The sequence below is a fragment of the Nuphar pumila genome, chromosome 7 (genome assembly GCF_984573655.1).
Source record: "Nuphar pumila chromosome 7, dmNupPumi1.hap1.1, whole genome shotgun sequence".
Lineage (NCBI taxonomy): Eukaryota > Viridiplantae > Streptophyta > Magnoliopsida > Nymphaeales > Nymphaeaceae > Nuphar > Nuphar pumila.
Window position 1 is genome coordinate 103,497,376 of NC_143255.1, and position 16,624 is coordinate 103,513,999.

The 16,624-nt window shown below is 38.9% G+C and overlaps 2 protein-coding genes across 3 annotated transcripts; both read left to right on the forward strand.

Annotated features, from left to right (window-relative positions):
* The first annotated feature begins 1,297 nt into the window (after positions 1-1,297).
* Positions 1,298-12,034, forward strand: LOC149832710 (plant/protein). The gene is made up of 11 exons (XM_090013289.1): positions 1,298-1,504; positions 4,416-4,518; positions 5,326-5,339; positions 5,628-5,846; positions 6,340-6,411; positions 7,520-7,609; positions 8,168-8,206; positions 8,375-8,479; positions 9,835-10,000; positions 11,253-11,362; positions 11,860-12,034. Exons 1-11 carry the CDS (start codon positions 1,298-1,300, stop codon positions 11,953-11,955), a joined length of 1,221 nt encoding a protein of 406 aa, XP_089869415.1. The 3' UTR covers positions 11,956-12,034.
* A 1,764-nt stretch (positions 12,035-13,798) lies between these two features.
* On the forward strand, positions 13,799-15,791 carry LOC149832711 (uncharacterized). Of its 2 annotated transcripts, none has more exons than XM_090014673.1 (3): positions 13,799-13,826; positions 13,947-14,261; positions 14,568-15,791. In XM_090014673.1, the coding sequence occupies exon 3, from the start codon at positions 14,583-14,585 to the stop codon at positions 15,528-15,530; it is 948 nt and encodes a 315-aa protein (XP_089870799.1). In that variant the 5' UTR covers positions 13,799-13,826; positions 13,947-14,261; positions 14,568-14,582; the 3' UTR covers positions 15,531-15,791. The 2 variants fall into 2 exon arrangements, with proteins under 2 accessions (XP_089870799.1, XP_089870800.1); XM_090014674.1 differs by lacking the exon at positions 13,799-13,826 and having other exon boundaries at positions 13,953-14,104; positions 14,186-14,261.
* Positions 15,792-16,624: the final 833 nt, after the last annotated feature.

A 16,624-nucleotide genomic window follows, 5' to 3' on the forward strand; every position in this document is an offset into this window, starting at 1 on the left:
CAATTGGATCCGGATCTGGACCAGATGAGATCACTGTAAAACCCTGTCCTCATCACTCATAAGGATCCACGTGGCTGTTAACAGGATCAGGCCAGTTGACCAGAAAAAGGACACCTTTGAATTTTGAACAAAGATGCTTCTCAAAAAAGGACAAACACGCCATTGATCCCCAAATGGATCCAAAAATATCCCATTGTTATTTTCTCCCTTGAAAAAAAAAATATTCTTGACTCAAAGGTCGTCAATCCCAGTGAGTGCACACAAACTCCCTGATTTGCACTGACCAAAATCTCCCCCACCAAGATCAGAAATTGACAGAACTACCCTTCCCAAGATCCCAAAATTGACTGGATTAGATATCTGATTAATGAATAATCATAAGGATAGAACATAATTTTATAGCACAAATAGCCACAAAACAGAATAGAGCTGGAAAAGAAATGATTATTTGGGGCAAGATCTAGGATTAAATAATTTCAAATGACTTTGTAGGTAGATATTCAATATGAAAAAAAAAGACAAATTAGGCTGAGTTTCAAACCAAAAAATTTATTGTAATTGGTGAAACTATTTTGATCATAAAGATGTATATCCCAAGGGAACCAATCTATGTTCGATCAACATATAATAAGGTTTAATTCAAACTATTAGCCAAGTAAACACAAATTTTGCCAATACCTAATCAGAAGCTTATTTTATTATTATTGTTGATGATATCGATGATGATGAAGAAAAGTTTTCATGAAGAATTGAGTCACTTAATGAGCCTTTAGCTGCAAGGTAAAACTCCGGCTAGAGGACGAGACCAGCCGACCTTACATGCCCCAACCATGTTAAAGCAAACGGGATTCGATTTTGAGCCTTTAGCTTGACACAAGACCCCGCTGACCACATGGGTAACCACAGGCTTAGTTGAGATGTAACATAACATCAAAGAAAAAAAAAATACATATACAATAGGTTTCTACACAACAACTCATGAAGAATGTGTTGTTTTAGCCAAACCACAGTAAGATATGCAACAAGTTTCACTACTTCTACCCCTACCTAATACATGTTGGCTAATCTAGAGGGTAAAATCGTCTTCAGAAAAATCCTGTATGGTTAATCAAATCGCTATCCAACAACTCCGGTCACGGGTGCTCACATTAAAGAAAAGGAAAAAAATTTAAATTAAATAAAAACATAAAAAGACAAGGAAAAAAAAGGTGCAGAATGCTCTTTTATGTCCCTCATACATTCCATGCTCTCTTATTTATGGTTGCAAACAGAGAGTTTGAATACCTCTCATCCTGTCATGGCGTCTCCCTTGATTAAACCCTTCTTTCTCTTCTTTTTCTTCTTCTCTTTGATAACACCGAGTTTGGCTGCAACTCCGGCGACTTCACCAGCAGTAGGCAACATTTCCCACGTTGAGGATGCTGGATACTTCCATATCTACTATGGACAGAGCTTCAAAGTCATAAAAAATGCCATTGATTCCAAGAGCTACCTTCTCATTCAGGTAATAACCCACTTCATCCCTTTCAGTATTTTCTTGTCTTGTAAGTGTGTTTGTCACAGAGTTACCGGAAGCTTCGTGGGCAGTCCATTTTTCGGAAGCTCACTTCGGAAGCACGATACTCTTCGCTTCCGAAACTTGATGAGAACTTTGATTCTTTTGCGCTTGTCTAATGCTTTTCACAGGCTTCATCTATTCTTCTTATATGTTTGGCATAAGGTAAACATGACCAAGTTCATGAATTCTATTATTTTTTTTAAGTGATATACGGCCAAGTTTATGAACTTGCTCCGATATTGCTGCTGTAAGTTACTTTTTGGGATTTTTAGTATTCCAACTTAGCATCGAATGAGCTGTGACAAGTTCACTAAGACCAATATTTTCCTAGTAGAACAAGAAGAGAAATATGAAAGTTTGTGAACTTGGCTAGACTCTACCGCACCCACTTTTGTCTTGTCGTCCTAGAAGAGGGACCCAACATTAATCATGGCTGTTTTTAAAGGCAAACGGGGGTTAGGCAGACCCTACTGCACCCACTTTTGGCTTGTCTTCCTAGAAAAGGGACCCAACAACCATGGCTTTTTTTTTAAAAGCAAGCCGGGGTTAGGCAGACCCCACCAGTTATTATTATCATTGGGTTTTGAACCTACAACGTCCCACCACAAGGAGACCTGCACATACAGCTCCTACCAACCACAACCATGGTTTTGATTTAGGATAAGAGACCTCAAATAACAAGTAGGGATGCAAACGATTTTGATTTTGGATCAGAAAATACATTGGAGCAATGTTAAGTATCGGTATCCACCCTGAAGGGTTTGGCCACAGATTCAGCTGTATCGGCAGATACCCGATACTCAAGTGAATCATTCTGTATCGGCCCAAAAATAATAAAAAATTATTAGGTGTCAATCGTGACACTTGTTAAAACTATTAAAATAATTTTAATTTGTTTTGGTAAATTTTATATTTATTAAAAAATAGCCGATTCAGGCTTGCAGCGTATTGATGTTCTTCTGATACGATCGATGCATATCCGCACTGATACTGACAACATTGCATTGGAGAGTCGGATCCAATCGGATCTCAAACAGCTAGAATTTGCAAAAGCAGATTCCTGAACCCAACCCGTTTGCAACCCTAATAACAAGCTATCAAGTCCCAGTTGCAGCTCAGATTATGTCAAGTTGGTAAAACAAAGACCAAAACGTAAAGGAGAAAATGGATTGGATCAGATTCAGGTTGGATTTTGATATCCAAATCTAATTCAAAGTGCAAATGATAGATCCAAATCCAGATCTGATGGAGCGAGGTTGACGCGAATCCAAAGTACATGTGACAATACTGGATTTAGAAAAATGAAATAAAAACATGCTGTTTACATGTAAAAAAATGCAATTGGTCTGCATTTTCGTCTGAATTCGAACTATATCCGACTTAACATACTGATCCAAATTTGAAAGTAATCCGATTTGATAGATCTGAGTCTGGTCTAAATGCACATCCAGATTTTGCTTAAATGATCCAAATTCAGACTCAAAGCATGCATCCAATTATATCTAGCCGATTTGCACCCTTACCCAAACCTTACCCATATAATCTAGAGGTCATATATCATACGCATTCAACATAGAAATGTATAAGAAAACATTTTGTCAGCTGTATTGACAAAAATCACAGGCCAAACCTGACCCACTTGTTTCATTGGGACGGGTTCAGGACTTCAGGTCAACCCGACATTCGGTATTGACATTTTTATGCGCACACCCAGATTGCATAGTTCGGGTCAGATCCGGTGCCTAAGACATACCTGGCCCATTAACAGCCCCACAAGATTCATACAAAATGTCATTTTTAACCTTTGATTGAAAGGGTGAGTCTTGCCTATTTTAATGTCAAAAGGGCCAGTTTAGTAATTTTATCGAATGTAACTCATGGTTAACTAGGGTTACCCCAACTGAGGTCTCCAGTTAATAGTCTAAGTGAAAGTTAGTTCCTCCAACTCTTTTTCAGAAAATGTGGCACCTTTTAGAAATATATATCAGGCAAAAAGTGAGCCTGTAAATTAAAATCTCCCTACATTTATGGTACATGTATTTGGAGTAACTAGAATATGAGAACTGCCCTGTGTACTGGGGATTTTCAAGCATTTTCAACATTTTTTTTGGAAATCCAACCATGTAGATGTGTTTGGCATGATGAATTTGTTAGGAATCAGCTGTTGGATCATGTATTTTCTATGAAAAAATATGATTTTTGGGCGCTTGAATATTAAAGAAGATTATGAACAGTTGATTTTAAAGCCTTAAAAGAATCTGGTTTACACATCATAATTGGATGATTCATGAGCTGGTCCTTATAAAACCAAACAAGTAGATCACATTTATACTGTTAGATTCAAGAGAAAACAATTAAAAAAATTAAAAAAATCGCAGTTCACACAGTAGTTCTCATGTTTGGGTGATTCTACTTACTTGCATGTATTAGGTGACCAAGTTCATGAAGTCCAATGTTTGCCTTAGCTATGGTTTGAAAAACTTTTTTCCATAAATAGTTCAAAAAAAAAAAAGGTTAAGATTTGGGGTGCCACATTTAACACCTTAGATGTGATTTACATGTTATGTTATGTTTAGTGCGAACCAGCTTTTGGATCGCAGAAATCAACCAAAAATCAATGGCTATGAAGGCATCAAATTTTTTTAACTCGTAAAAACATGGTTTTTTCGACTCAAGAGTCTATTCCTACTAAAATTGAGCATGCTGTCAAAACAACTCGCATTGTGATATTCAAACTAGATTGTAGGTACAATCGATTGTACCAAATATAAACCTAAAAAAATTCACTTGATGCTAAATGTGGAGGTAAATTTTATAAAGAAAAATTGAAGTAAAATTTTTTATGGGGAATTTGCAGAACATGTCAAGGATGGCAGCACGCGCCAAGTATTGCACATCACGTATCAAATCCTTCATCATCCCTCTCTCTAACTTCTCTGTGGACACCTCAGGATTTCCAGGTACGCCAGTGGTCATACGCGTTATTATAAGAGTCCAGATCGAGCACATTAGTCGTCTGTGGTTAGGATATATGACTCAACTTTTGTTGGGTGGGGTTCGTGATATGAAACTTGATCAAGTTTTAAGAACTCTAATGCTTTCACATGAAAAATGATCAAGTTCATGAACTTGGTCATGTTTCACGTGAATGGAAAATTAGACTTGTTAGAACTCAAGTTTTGGTTGGGCACACTACAAGTATGGCTGTACTGGCTTGGATCTGACCAACTTCAATTGTAAGTTTTTTTTTTTTGACCAATGTGGGCCACCCCTCTCAATTGGGAAAAATTAACTCAAATCCAACTCTTCTTGTTTGATTATTTGTCAAAGAAAAACAAGTACCCCTTTCAATTTTCGACAAGGCCATATTGGTATTTGGATCGGACTTGGGAGGGTCTGGATTTGGGTCAATTATGAAGATACTTTAATCTAGCTAGGTAGTTTACTTTGTTTTTTTGTTTATTACATGGAGAAACCGCTCCCGGCATTAGCGACTTGACCGTGCTGGTCTTAGCTCTGTCGTACCTATGGTCGCCATCCTGATAGTGTAAAACTTAGTGAGCACCCCCCTCAAAGGGAGTCTCCTGTTTTGCCTTGCGGAAGATTCGATCTCCGGATAGGGGGAAGCTCCCTATTCACAAACCTGAGACCATGTGGACTACCCCATAGTTTTTTGAATAATTTTTTAGGTTTTTTATTTACTTCATATTCAAGATTTACAGCTTTTAGCTTATATTTCTCCATTTTTGTTTTTTATTCTTTGGCAGTGTCCTTCTTGGAGGTAAGGAAATTGTACAATTCATCATCGTCCCTATCATCTTTTTGGTTCGTCATCGAGGGAGGATGAGGGTCATTTCACACTTAGCGTGCTGCTACACCTGACCACCCTCTATCTTTGGGATAATCCTGTCAGCTGTGAGGCCCAATTAATGATGGAAGGTGATCAGGTGCAGCAGCACACTAAAAGTGTAATTAAGTTTTACCCTATCTTCCTTCCCTCCTTAATGGGACTCATCTAAGTAGATTTTGACAATATTTTGAAATTATTTTTTCTCCTTTAACGTTGTAGCTCTTGGGGATGGTGGGGAGCTTGAAGGCCATTACATCTAACTCTGTCTCTTCAGAGTGCATCCTGAAATCTTATCTCAGTGGATCAATAAGGATGCTCGGTGACAATGACACACAGCAACTCTCGCAGTTTTCAGCACATTTCATCAGCAACCCTGATCAAGAACTTGCTTGTAATTTTGCGGCGTTTCTCCCTTCCCAAGAGAACTCTCCCATACAGGTAAACGCATTCTTCAAGAGTGTTGGCAGACTGTCAATGAGTTGGGTTTGTCGCACCCAACTCGAGCCAAATTGAGATCAGGTGCAATGTGATTGTACACTTTAATTGTGCTGCTGCACCTCGTCACCCAATATCTGCTTTTGGGCCCCATAGCTGACAGGCTGTATCCCAAAGATGGTGGGTGGTCAGGTGCGGCAGCACACTAAAATTGTGCAGTCACATTGCACCTGATCTGCCCTCATCCGAGCCAAAACTCGGATACCTTGGTATGGGCACACAAAAAGCACAGAACCCAATGCTTTTCGGGTCGACCTGAACTCAATCCGAGTAACATGCAGGTCAGGCTTGGTCTATGAATTTTGCCAGATATCTGACCCGAACCAGTGATCCAAGTGATTAGTGTATATATAATTTTATGGAAAATTTTTTATTCCAAATACATAAGATCACATCCAGCATTTTCTTGTTTCCTTAAAGTGCTGTTACTCTTTAGCGTGCAGAGTGGATCAAGTTTTTGGGTGCTTTTTATAACTTGGAAGCAAGGGCCAACAGCATCTACACTGCGGTAAGATCACAATAGTAAAGCTTCACCAGAGACATTTTTGGCTTTCCAAATGAGCTTGGTCTAGACTGACCAAAGCTTGTATGCAACCCAACCAAGACCTATGAGTAAGTCCAACTTGGCTTGACTCAAGTAGCTAGGTTCACACATGATGAAGGTCATTCTGTGATGCAAATATATAAACAACAATATAGGGCTTGCTTGACCAGGGTCGACTCACTTGGTTGCATGTGTCTGGCAAACTGATCTTAGTTATCCAAATCTGTGTGGCTCATGACCACAACCCCAAACCGAATTTAGCAAAGTCAACCTGTTTCTTTTCTTGAGTTATCCCAATGGGGTTAGGGTGGTTTGAATTAGAGAGCAGATCAGGTAAAACTGTGTTTTACATTTCTAATGTGAGTGATTCCAACAAGACATCGCTAGGGGGAGAGAGGATCGGGTGCAATATGATTGCACAAAAATTGTTCATTAAGCACCCAATCGTCATCCATCAGGTATTGAGCCCCACACCTAACAGGCCCTGTCCCCAAGATGAAGGGTGATCAAATGCTTAATGCACAAAGCTTGGGGTTAGTGACTTTCGCTCTCTCTAGATTCAAGAGAAAAGAACAAAAAATCCATGAAAATCATGGTTCACCCATTAGTTTTCATATTTCCAGTTCTCGTATTCTAGTGACTCTCTCTCTCTATATCATAGTGGCAAATCTCGCGAGATTTATGAAAATTTCGTGAGAAATTATCCAAAAGTTAAAAACAACAATTTCTTGCAGTGTTTTCAATTTCTCATGATTTTTTGTTAAAAACATAAATATCATGTTTTAAACCCCATATTGATGTTTTTATTGGCTATTTATCATAAAAAAAAACTTTTTTTTATTTATGTTTTTTATAAAAAATACTTTTTGTTGCCGAGTTTTTTTTTTTAAATATGAGATTTTAAAAAAAATCAATTTCTCATGAGCTTTTGGCCGCCGATATTTTGCCTTTTTTAAAACTTTTGTCACTATGCTATATATATATATATATATATATATATAGAGAGAGAGAGAGAGAGAGAGAGAGAGAGAGAGAGAGAGATTCTCAAGAATGGATATTGTCCCATGAACAGGTGAAGGAGAACTATGCATGCCTGAGCAGAGCTGCATCAAACAGAACAGCAACAGCAAAGCCAATTGCTGCTTGGCTGCAATACAATGAGGTGAGTCTTCTCAAACAGGGACACTCATGCATGCCCACATTCACCCAAACGCTGGTCGGGCCCATTGAATCTGGGTCTTGATCCAATTTAAAGGCATCCTAACTGTGTCTGACACAGGTACTTGGTGCCTCACATTATCGATCTAACCTATTAAATCGATGCTTTTTTCCCCCTTTTTTCCTGCAATTTTTAACCATGTGCACTTACAGATAGACATCAGGTTGTAATCTGATCCGTATGCTCTACTAGTCTTGTTCAATCCTCACATGTTCTCACACCCTTTTTTGTAAGAATTACACACATATGATGATGAGACCTTTTTATATTTGTACTTATATTTTACTGAAATGCCCAAACACACTCCAATAACTAGAAGCTCCTACCCTACTGGGTCTGCAGATTGTACCCTAGAACTTGTTGGGCTTTGAATTACTAGGTACAATATCCAATATCCAACTCATTTGCAGATTGTACCCTACTAGGTAAAATATCCAACTCAACACATGATGTTTATGCATGTAGTCTCTTGTTTTTATATAGTTGGAGTTCAATGTGCAGGGGATTTGGTCTTTCTCCAAGGACCCCTACAAATTTCAGGTAAACCTGGATTTTTCCTTTTTCCTTTGTTCACTTTTTTTTGTTTCAAAGTTTTAGAGAATTTGTAAATTTCCAAAGACTATAAATATATGGGTGACTTTGCCTGGAAGATTAGCAAGGAGAAAAAAAATGCTTTAGTGATTTATTAAGAAAGAAATATGGGTGCAGTATGTTGTAGATGCAGGAGGTGAGAACTTGGACGGTTCCATTAGCAAGAACACCTACAATATCTCAGATCCTGATGATAAGGATGAATTTCATGCTATTTTATGTGTAAGTAACTCCAATCCATTAAGAAATTGCTCAAGTTAGTTTTGAGGCTGTTTGGATTTTTTTTTTTAAATTTATAACCCGAAGAAACCACACCCCACACGAAGACCTGGTTGCACTAGCTCAGCCTGCCATACATAAGATCATCTTGCTGGTAGCATGAAACTCTGAGGCTAGGACCCCTGCCCCGGGCCTATGCTACATGTTGGCTTGAACGAAATGGCGACACCTATGGGAATGAAATCTTGACTGCCCATCTAGCAGCCAATGCCCCACCCCCACTAAGCCAACCCCCATGGAGCTGTTTGGGATTTTTGAATTCCTTATTTTCATACCACTATTACTATAGGATGTGGAAAACCTTCAAGAGTTAAGAGTTAAAGATTCATTGGCATTGATAACATTATATGAACCCCTGTCTACAAGGACACTGTTCATCTGGAAGGGGCAATTGGTGAATGTCACCAAATTGATGGTACATCACGAGTTCAAAACCCACATAGAGCAAAAATGAGCGCAGTCCTGCAATGTGTTGTCGGTGATGAAAGGGTTTTCCTTTAGCCTAGCTTTTATATATATGGGAAACTGGAATATGTTTACCAGCAAAATATGTTTGCTGGCGTAGTCCATTTGCTAGGGATTGACAATGTTCCAAGAGTCTGTTTCTCTAATACCAAGCATTTAGATCACATCCGTATAGCAAAATTTTAGTAAAAAGTAAAAAAAAAAGAACTTACAAAAAATCTAGGTTCATACCAATAAACATATTTTGCAAGTAAATATATTCTAATTACCCATATATATATATATATATATATATATATATATATATATATATATATATATGATTTTATACCATGATACCATATGGTGGTACATACTCTAGTTTGCATAGATCTAGCCTCCAAGTGGTAAATCTAATCAAGAATAATTTATTTAGTATGATAGAAGGTTTTATTATGTTTAATACACCATAAGATTCCATTTTTGACACTGAAAATCAACAGCGCACAATTCTTGGAAATAAGTGAGTTTTAAAAATGGTATAAAACATTTGAGTCAATTTTAACACATGAAAATAATAAATAAAATATGCCAAGCATGATCCAATGGTTAGACTTTGGTTTTGGAGCTTAGATCTATGTAAATCAAATGTATACCACAATAGAAGCATCCATATATATGTGTGTGTGTGTGTGAGAGAGAGAGAGAGAGAGAGAGAGAGAGAGAGAGAGAGAGAGAGAGAGGGGGAATTAAGCTCTGGAATTCATGAGTTTGGTCATGTTTTCCATGGTCCCGAAAAAGAAGGTAAATTCATAATATTCAGTTATTAATATCATGTTTTGATGCTTTTGCAGACACTTGATGTGGTGATAGACGAGACATTTGCTTTCGAGCCAGAAACTTACAAGGTCTCGAACTTCCTATCCAACATCAACATTGAAGACCACACTTGCTTTGCTTTCCTCTCCATTCAAAGTATTTGGCGATATGACAAAAGGATCATCAATTCTTCCACTCTTGGTATGGTACTCAAGCTTCCACTATTGGGTGGGCCCAATTCAGAACATGGACTCACCTGTGATTTTGCTACAGTTCTGGGTTTGGGTCTTTAGTGTCTTGCGCCCGAATTGGACCAAAGATCTGAGCCTGGTCTAACTCTCTTTTTACATGAAGATTTTTCGGAGAAGGGAGATTTTACTAGGGTTCGGATTCAGATCGGATGTGGTCAATACCAGATCCAACTAATTAGATGTTGCCTAAATGGATTCGGGTTTGGATTTGGACTCGGATGGTGAAAAACTCATACCAAATCTGCTTTTTCATGTATTCGGGTTCGGATATCCATCAAATCTTCATATCCATCTGATTTGGTAGCAGAAAACCAAAACCATATCTTAATCCGATTATAATTAGTTTCGGTCTGACTAATCAAAGTTGGATTCAGTCGAATATTGGATAAAATCCGATCTATTGACATCCCTAGATTTTACCCAATAAGGTTCGAAGCAGACCAAATGAGTTCCATTGCCTAACTAGGTTACTGTCAAAGAATTATACTAGATTTATGTGATCACCTGGTTTCAGCTTGTTTGGTAGGAGCTGTTAGTGCACGTACGTCACCATGTGCTATGACGTTGCAAGTTCAAAACCCAATGATATGTAGTGTAACTGGTGGGGTCTGCCTAACCCCAGCTTGCCTATAAAAAAAAAACCTATATCACAAAGACACGGACGTATATAGAACCCGATTTGATACAAGTTCGAGATGCAAGTTTGCAAATTATGCGGAAAATAGGACATGAGGAAACAGATCTCTTCACTAGTTAATTGATTAAAAATGTTTTTGACATTTTCTTATAATAAAAATATGCTTTATTGAACCTATTATTAAAAACTATCCATATGTGCCATGGGCATGTCACGTGCCGTGTCCCTGTGTTGTGTCGTGTCCTAAGACAATGGGCCAAAATAACGTCCCTGTGACATTGGTGATACCCAATAAGAAGCGCACCAAAATGGCATGTCCTTGGGCCAGTAAAGATGCTTCGTTACTGGCATTGCATAAGAGGCACGTCAGTAAAAAGGTAATTTCTTGTAGTGACACCAATCTGACTTGGCTGAGTCCATCGGGTCCGGGCTAGTATTCAAGCACCAACTTGTGCAGAGTTGGCAGCTGGTATAAGGACATAGTTACACATGATATCAAATTGGTAAATTTGTTGAAGTTGAGTTATCTGATCCATACTTGGTTGTGCTGTATTGAATAATGCAGATTGGTATGATGGTGCAATATCTCAGCCTCAATTGGTCCTGGCAGACCTCATTGAAGCCTTCTTCCCCACTGGGAACTACACCACCACTTACTTGAGGAACATTGCTAAGGTTTGTTGCTTTCATACTATGAATGCCTAACATCCATTTAGCAACTTCAACAGTATGTAGATTAGGGGTGGCTATCCGGCCGGGTGCCGAACGGGGTGTTGGGTACTTGTCCCGTACCAGGTTGGACTCGGGCTGCAAAATGCAGCCCAAGCCTGAATGAACTCGGGCTGGGCCCGACTCAATTAAATAACTGGGCCCAACCCAAGGCTGATTATAAGTGACTTGGGCCGGGGTCGAGCCGGGGCAGCCCAATGGTCACCCCTAATGTAGATGCTTGTGACACTTGAAAATCTCCAAAAATTAGTGGAATTTGTTATCAGCATGTGATGTGGATGAAGAGATACTCTGGCCTAAAGTTATCCAGACTAAAAAAAAACCTAAACTACTAAATATTTGTTTTGAAACTTATTAGAGACGATTTCTTGGATGAACCTACTCTATGCATGCTCATGTGTGTGTGTGTGTAATTTGATTACTGATGTGTTTCATGGGTGTAGGGTGAAGGGATTGTGAACATTGTTCCTGACATGTGTGTAAGGGATGCTTCCACTGCCATTGATCCCACAGTTGTACCATGCAGTGCCGTTTCATGACTCCCAAAGTATACAGATTTTCAAGGAGTTTAGTTTAATTTCGATGAATGATTTTCAAGAAGTTGTAATCTGGAAATTTTTGGGATGAAAAAAAGGGGCATTTATCATAGAATTACTTTGTTTATTAATTCTTATAAGATCATGTCATCATGGCTGCACAGCATATAAATACGAAGCAGTGGTATCTTAGCTCAAGCTTTCGTAGTTGACGCAGAGCAAATCAGAAGACCCAGGTCTATAAAAATTCATTTGGATCTATTTTCATTTTGATTATTGTGTTTGGATTACTATATTGGGTTCATATTTTTAGGATAAATCTTATTTTTTTATAAGTTTATTTGCTTTAATTAAAATTAGGTAAAATCTCATTTATTTATAGATGAGGGATCTCTGTAGATTGTAGAGTTGATTTGAAAATACTACATCGAGTTTTTTTATTTTTAATGCAATAGTTTATTGTTGTTGAGTTTCTATTGTTCTCATTTATGTAGTTAGATCCCTATAGAAATAGTTTGGATAAGATTCCCTCTCTCTTTGTTGGTCCAACCTGCAACTTCTTGTGAAATTTTGAAAACTTTTGTTTTCCACTCATTTCAAATAAATAAAAAAATTAAAAACAAAAATATGTAAAAAGTTAACAAAAAATAAAGATATGCAAAAAAACAAAATGGCTGTTTTTTTCTTAAGAAATAGCCAATAAGAACATAAATACCGTGATGACATCACAATATTTTCTTTAAATCCTAATATTGTGATGACATCATAAATACCGTGATGAAAATACACCTGGTTTCTACCTTAGGCAAGGGACACCTCCTTGGAGTTTTGAACTGTGACTCAGCCAGGAAGAGATGGAAGCCAAGAATACCAGCTTTTCTTTTCACAAATGATGACAGTTGACTATTATAGTACGCCTTCAGTGACCTGCCATGGTTCTCTCTCTTTCCTCTTTTCTTGTTTTTTCTCCTTCTTAGTTCCCTTCCCCCTTCTTCTTCCTTCTACTTTTTGTTCATTCTTCTTCTTTCTATTGATTTCTATTATTTGGGTTTTTTTTTTCATTGATTAGGTCTTTTCAATTATTATTATTTTTTAAATTAATGTTTTTTATAGTTAATTTGATTAGGATTTTCTTTGATTTGATTAGAGTTTTTTGTTTGATTTTTATGATTAGGGCTTCTAATCAAAATCTGTTTTTGAAATTGATTTTTAAAAATTCTTTGGAAAAATGAACAACCTGAGTTGAATCTGTCCATTTGATTTTTTCAATACAAATGCATAAAATAAAATAAAAAATACAACAAAAAAAGAGGCCTATTCAAACTGATTTTTCTGATTTGGGATTGCTTATATCACAAATGAGATTCATTGTTAATAGAATGAAGATCCTGTTCTTAACGGCATATCACGTTAAAATTCATGATCCTTTTCAAATATCGGGTACCTTCGTTTGCGATGACTTGAGCTGAACCAGAAATGCCTCTTCACATGGATTCCAATTCAGATGTGAAACTCTAAACCCGAATCCGAATCGGATTATTAGTCGGATCTGGTTTTCTTTTCCGGATCCAATTAGACGGATTTGGATACAGTGGGATATCCGAACCAAACTTGAACCCACCGACTCTCGTTTTGGAGAAAAGATCAGGAGCAATGTGATTCCACAAATATTTGTGCATTAAGCACCTGATCACCCTACATCATTCTGTCAGTTGTGGGTCCCAAGGCCTGATGGAGGGCAATCAGGTGCTTAATGCACAAATTATGTGTGATGCGATTGCACCCGATCCGGACTTCTCGTTTTGACGTCCTCAATAGAAGAAAGAGAGAGGAGAGCCTGCGGTTTCGGATCGCTATCGGACGCGGAGGGAAAGGTCTCTCTCTCTCTCTCTCTCTCTCTCTCTTCGGCTTCTTCTTCCTGTTATCGATCAATCTCGAAATTTAGGGTTTGTTCGAGGCCCTGATTCCGTCGGTTCGCTTCTGAAAATTTTCAGGTTTCGGGGATCGATCGTGGTGTTTCCATCGTAGGGCAAACTTCTCCCGCTTGATTTCCCCTTTCCATTTCGAAACCCTAATTTGATCGCATCGACGGGAAGAGGAGGTTAGTGATTCTCGCGAAACCCTAATTTGATCGCGTCGACGGGAAGACGAGGTTAGTGATTCTCGCGAAACCCTAATTTTCTTCGATCGGCGTCCCTGATTCAAGATCTGGATGGTTGTTGAGTTGATTCAGCGTCCCGATTGTTGATGTTCTGGGGCTTCTTTTCTGAAGATTGATCGGCCGTTACGACAAGAGAGAGAAAAATCAGGTTCGCTCGCTCGCCTTAATTTCTGCTCTTTTTCTCTTTCCAATGTAACTTTTAGTCTTTTCGTTGACAAATTAGGGTTTCGAGCTGTTTACATGACCCGTCTCTATTGCAACATTGATTCTACGAGCAATAGCGCCCCTGTCTCTTCGATTGAGAGGCAGCGGAATCACGCTGTTCCTCATTTCTCTAAACCCCAATTTATTGCAAAATCTACCACAGAGTAGTAGTTGCATTTTTGTTTCGTTTTTTCCTAAAGAAAGGAGAATTCCTGTGAGAAACCCTAAATTTCGAAAGGCTTTTCTATAGAAATAAGGTTTCAAGATGCCGGCAACAGCGGGAAGGGTTCGCATGCCCGCGAACAACAGGGTGCACAGCAGTGCAGCGCTTCAGACCCATGGTATCTGGCAGAGTGCGATTGGATACGATCCCTATGCTCCAAATAAGGACAATTCCAAGCATGGAGCAGAGCAATCTGACTCCAAGGCGGCCGCATCTGCGCCCGATGGTGAAAATGCGTATGCCAGCTTCCAAGGATTGCTTGCCTTGGCACGACTGACCGGATCCAACGCTGATGAAGCGCGAGGCTCCTGCAAGAAGTGTGGCCGGGTTGGCCATCTCACCTACCAATGCCGGAATTTCTTGAGCGTCAAGGAAGATGTTGTTCTTCAGACGGTCTCATCTCATCCAGAGAAACTAAAAGCCAATGGGAAGGATTATCCTGCTGAGTTGAGTTCGGAGGAGGACGAAGACGAAAGTGAGAGTTCTGATAGTAGTGAGGATTCAGAGATCGAGAGGATCATTGCAGCACGGTCTGGGAAAGGTTCTACTAAGAAGAGCTCATCAAACCAGAAACACAAGCATAGGGCACGTGAAGAATCTGACTCCGATCAGGATGAGAGGAGCAGGAGGAAATCAAGGAAGAAGAGGAGCTCAAGAACTTCAGATGACTCTTCTGAGAGTGAGGATCTGGATGGAGAGAGGAAAAAGGAAAAGAGGAGGAGAAGGCATAGGAGTTCGGATAGGGATAATGCCAGAGATAATCAACGGAAGACTAGAAAGGAGAAGAGGAGGAGGAAGGATTACTCTTCTGGTTCAGATAGTGAATCGGATGAGGATGATCATCGCCGAAAAGCAAGTAGAAAGTATTCTGATTCTGAGAGTGATTCAGACAACAAGAGGAGTAGGAAGCATAAGGCACGTGTTGATGATTATGACTCCACAAGGGGAAGGAGTAGGAAGAGGTCTGAGAAAAGGAGCAAAAAGCACTGAAACTGAAAAGCTTGATTTACAGTGATCTGTAGTACTTCTCTGTTTTATTGTTTAGATGTCTGAGCAGATCAGTGGAAGGTGACGGAACTCAAAAAGATGACCGAATTCTAGTGTGCTTGGGGACGATCTGGGGTACTTCTACATTTTATTTGTTTAAGTTGGAAGACTTCTTTTGTTTCTAATTTGGCCATCTTAAAACATGTTGATTTGTTTAAATGAAAAACTTATTTTGCTTGTTAACTTTATGAACTTGGTTGTGGGGCTATCTTGCATTTGGATATCAGTGATCAGCTCTATTCTGTTTATTGCCATTGCTGGCCTTCTTCTATTATTTTTTTCAATGAAGATACAGATTAGTCAGCTGCCCACTTGCCAAAGATGCTTAGGAGTTTGGGCTGATTCCAAAAATGCAATGTACCTATTGGGAGGACATCTATGCTGTCAAAAGCATGCCTAGGCAATATTTTGGCGACCTAGTGCACAGCAAGTGTCCTATTAGCACCTAGGCAAATTGTTGGCTCTAGGTTAAGTGCCCAAGGGGCCATTAATGATAGACACTTTTTTTCATGGAACATTACCAAATTATAAAACCATCATTTAGTAATTATCTTAAATGTTTTCATTTTATTTACTAATATTTAGTGATTAAAAACCTGGCGAGTCTACTCGTTGATGCAGTCAAGTCAACCCAGACTGCTAGTTTACTGGATCATCCCAAAGAACTGATCCACAAACTGTCAAGGCTTAGAACCAGGGACTCAACTAACATTAAGAACTTGCCGAGTCAAGGCTTAATTTGGCCAAGTCACTAGGCTGACTCCACCCGACGTAGGAGTCAAACCCAAATGAGTCGATTTGGAAAGTCACTAGGCTTCCATACTATGAATGCATTTGTGCCCTACATCCCATCTACCATTAAAAAAACAAACATTGCCCCAGTTAGAATTAGAGGTAGCTTCCAATCTACCTGTACCAGAAAACCTTTCTTTCATAACCTCCTTTTCAAAGAAAGAAGGGTGTAGAAGAAAGGCCTCCTTGGAAGTGGAGGAGCCTATGTAGAAGAAGCTGTAGAAGAGCACCACTGGTTTTCACTT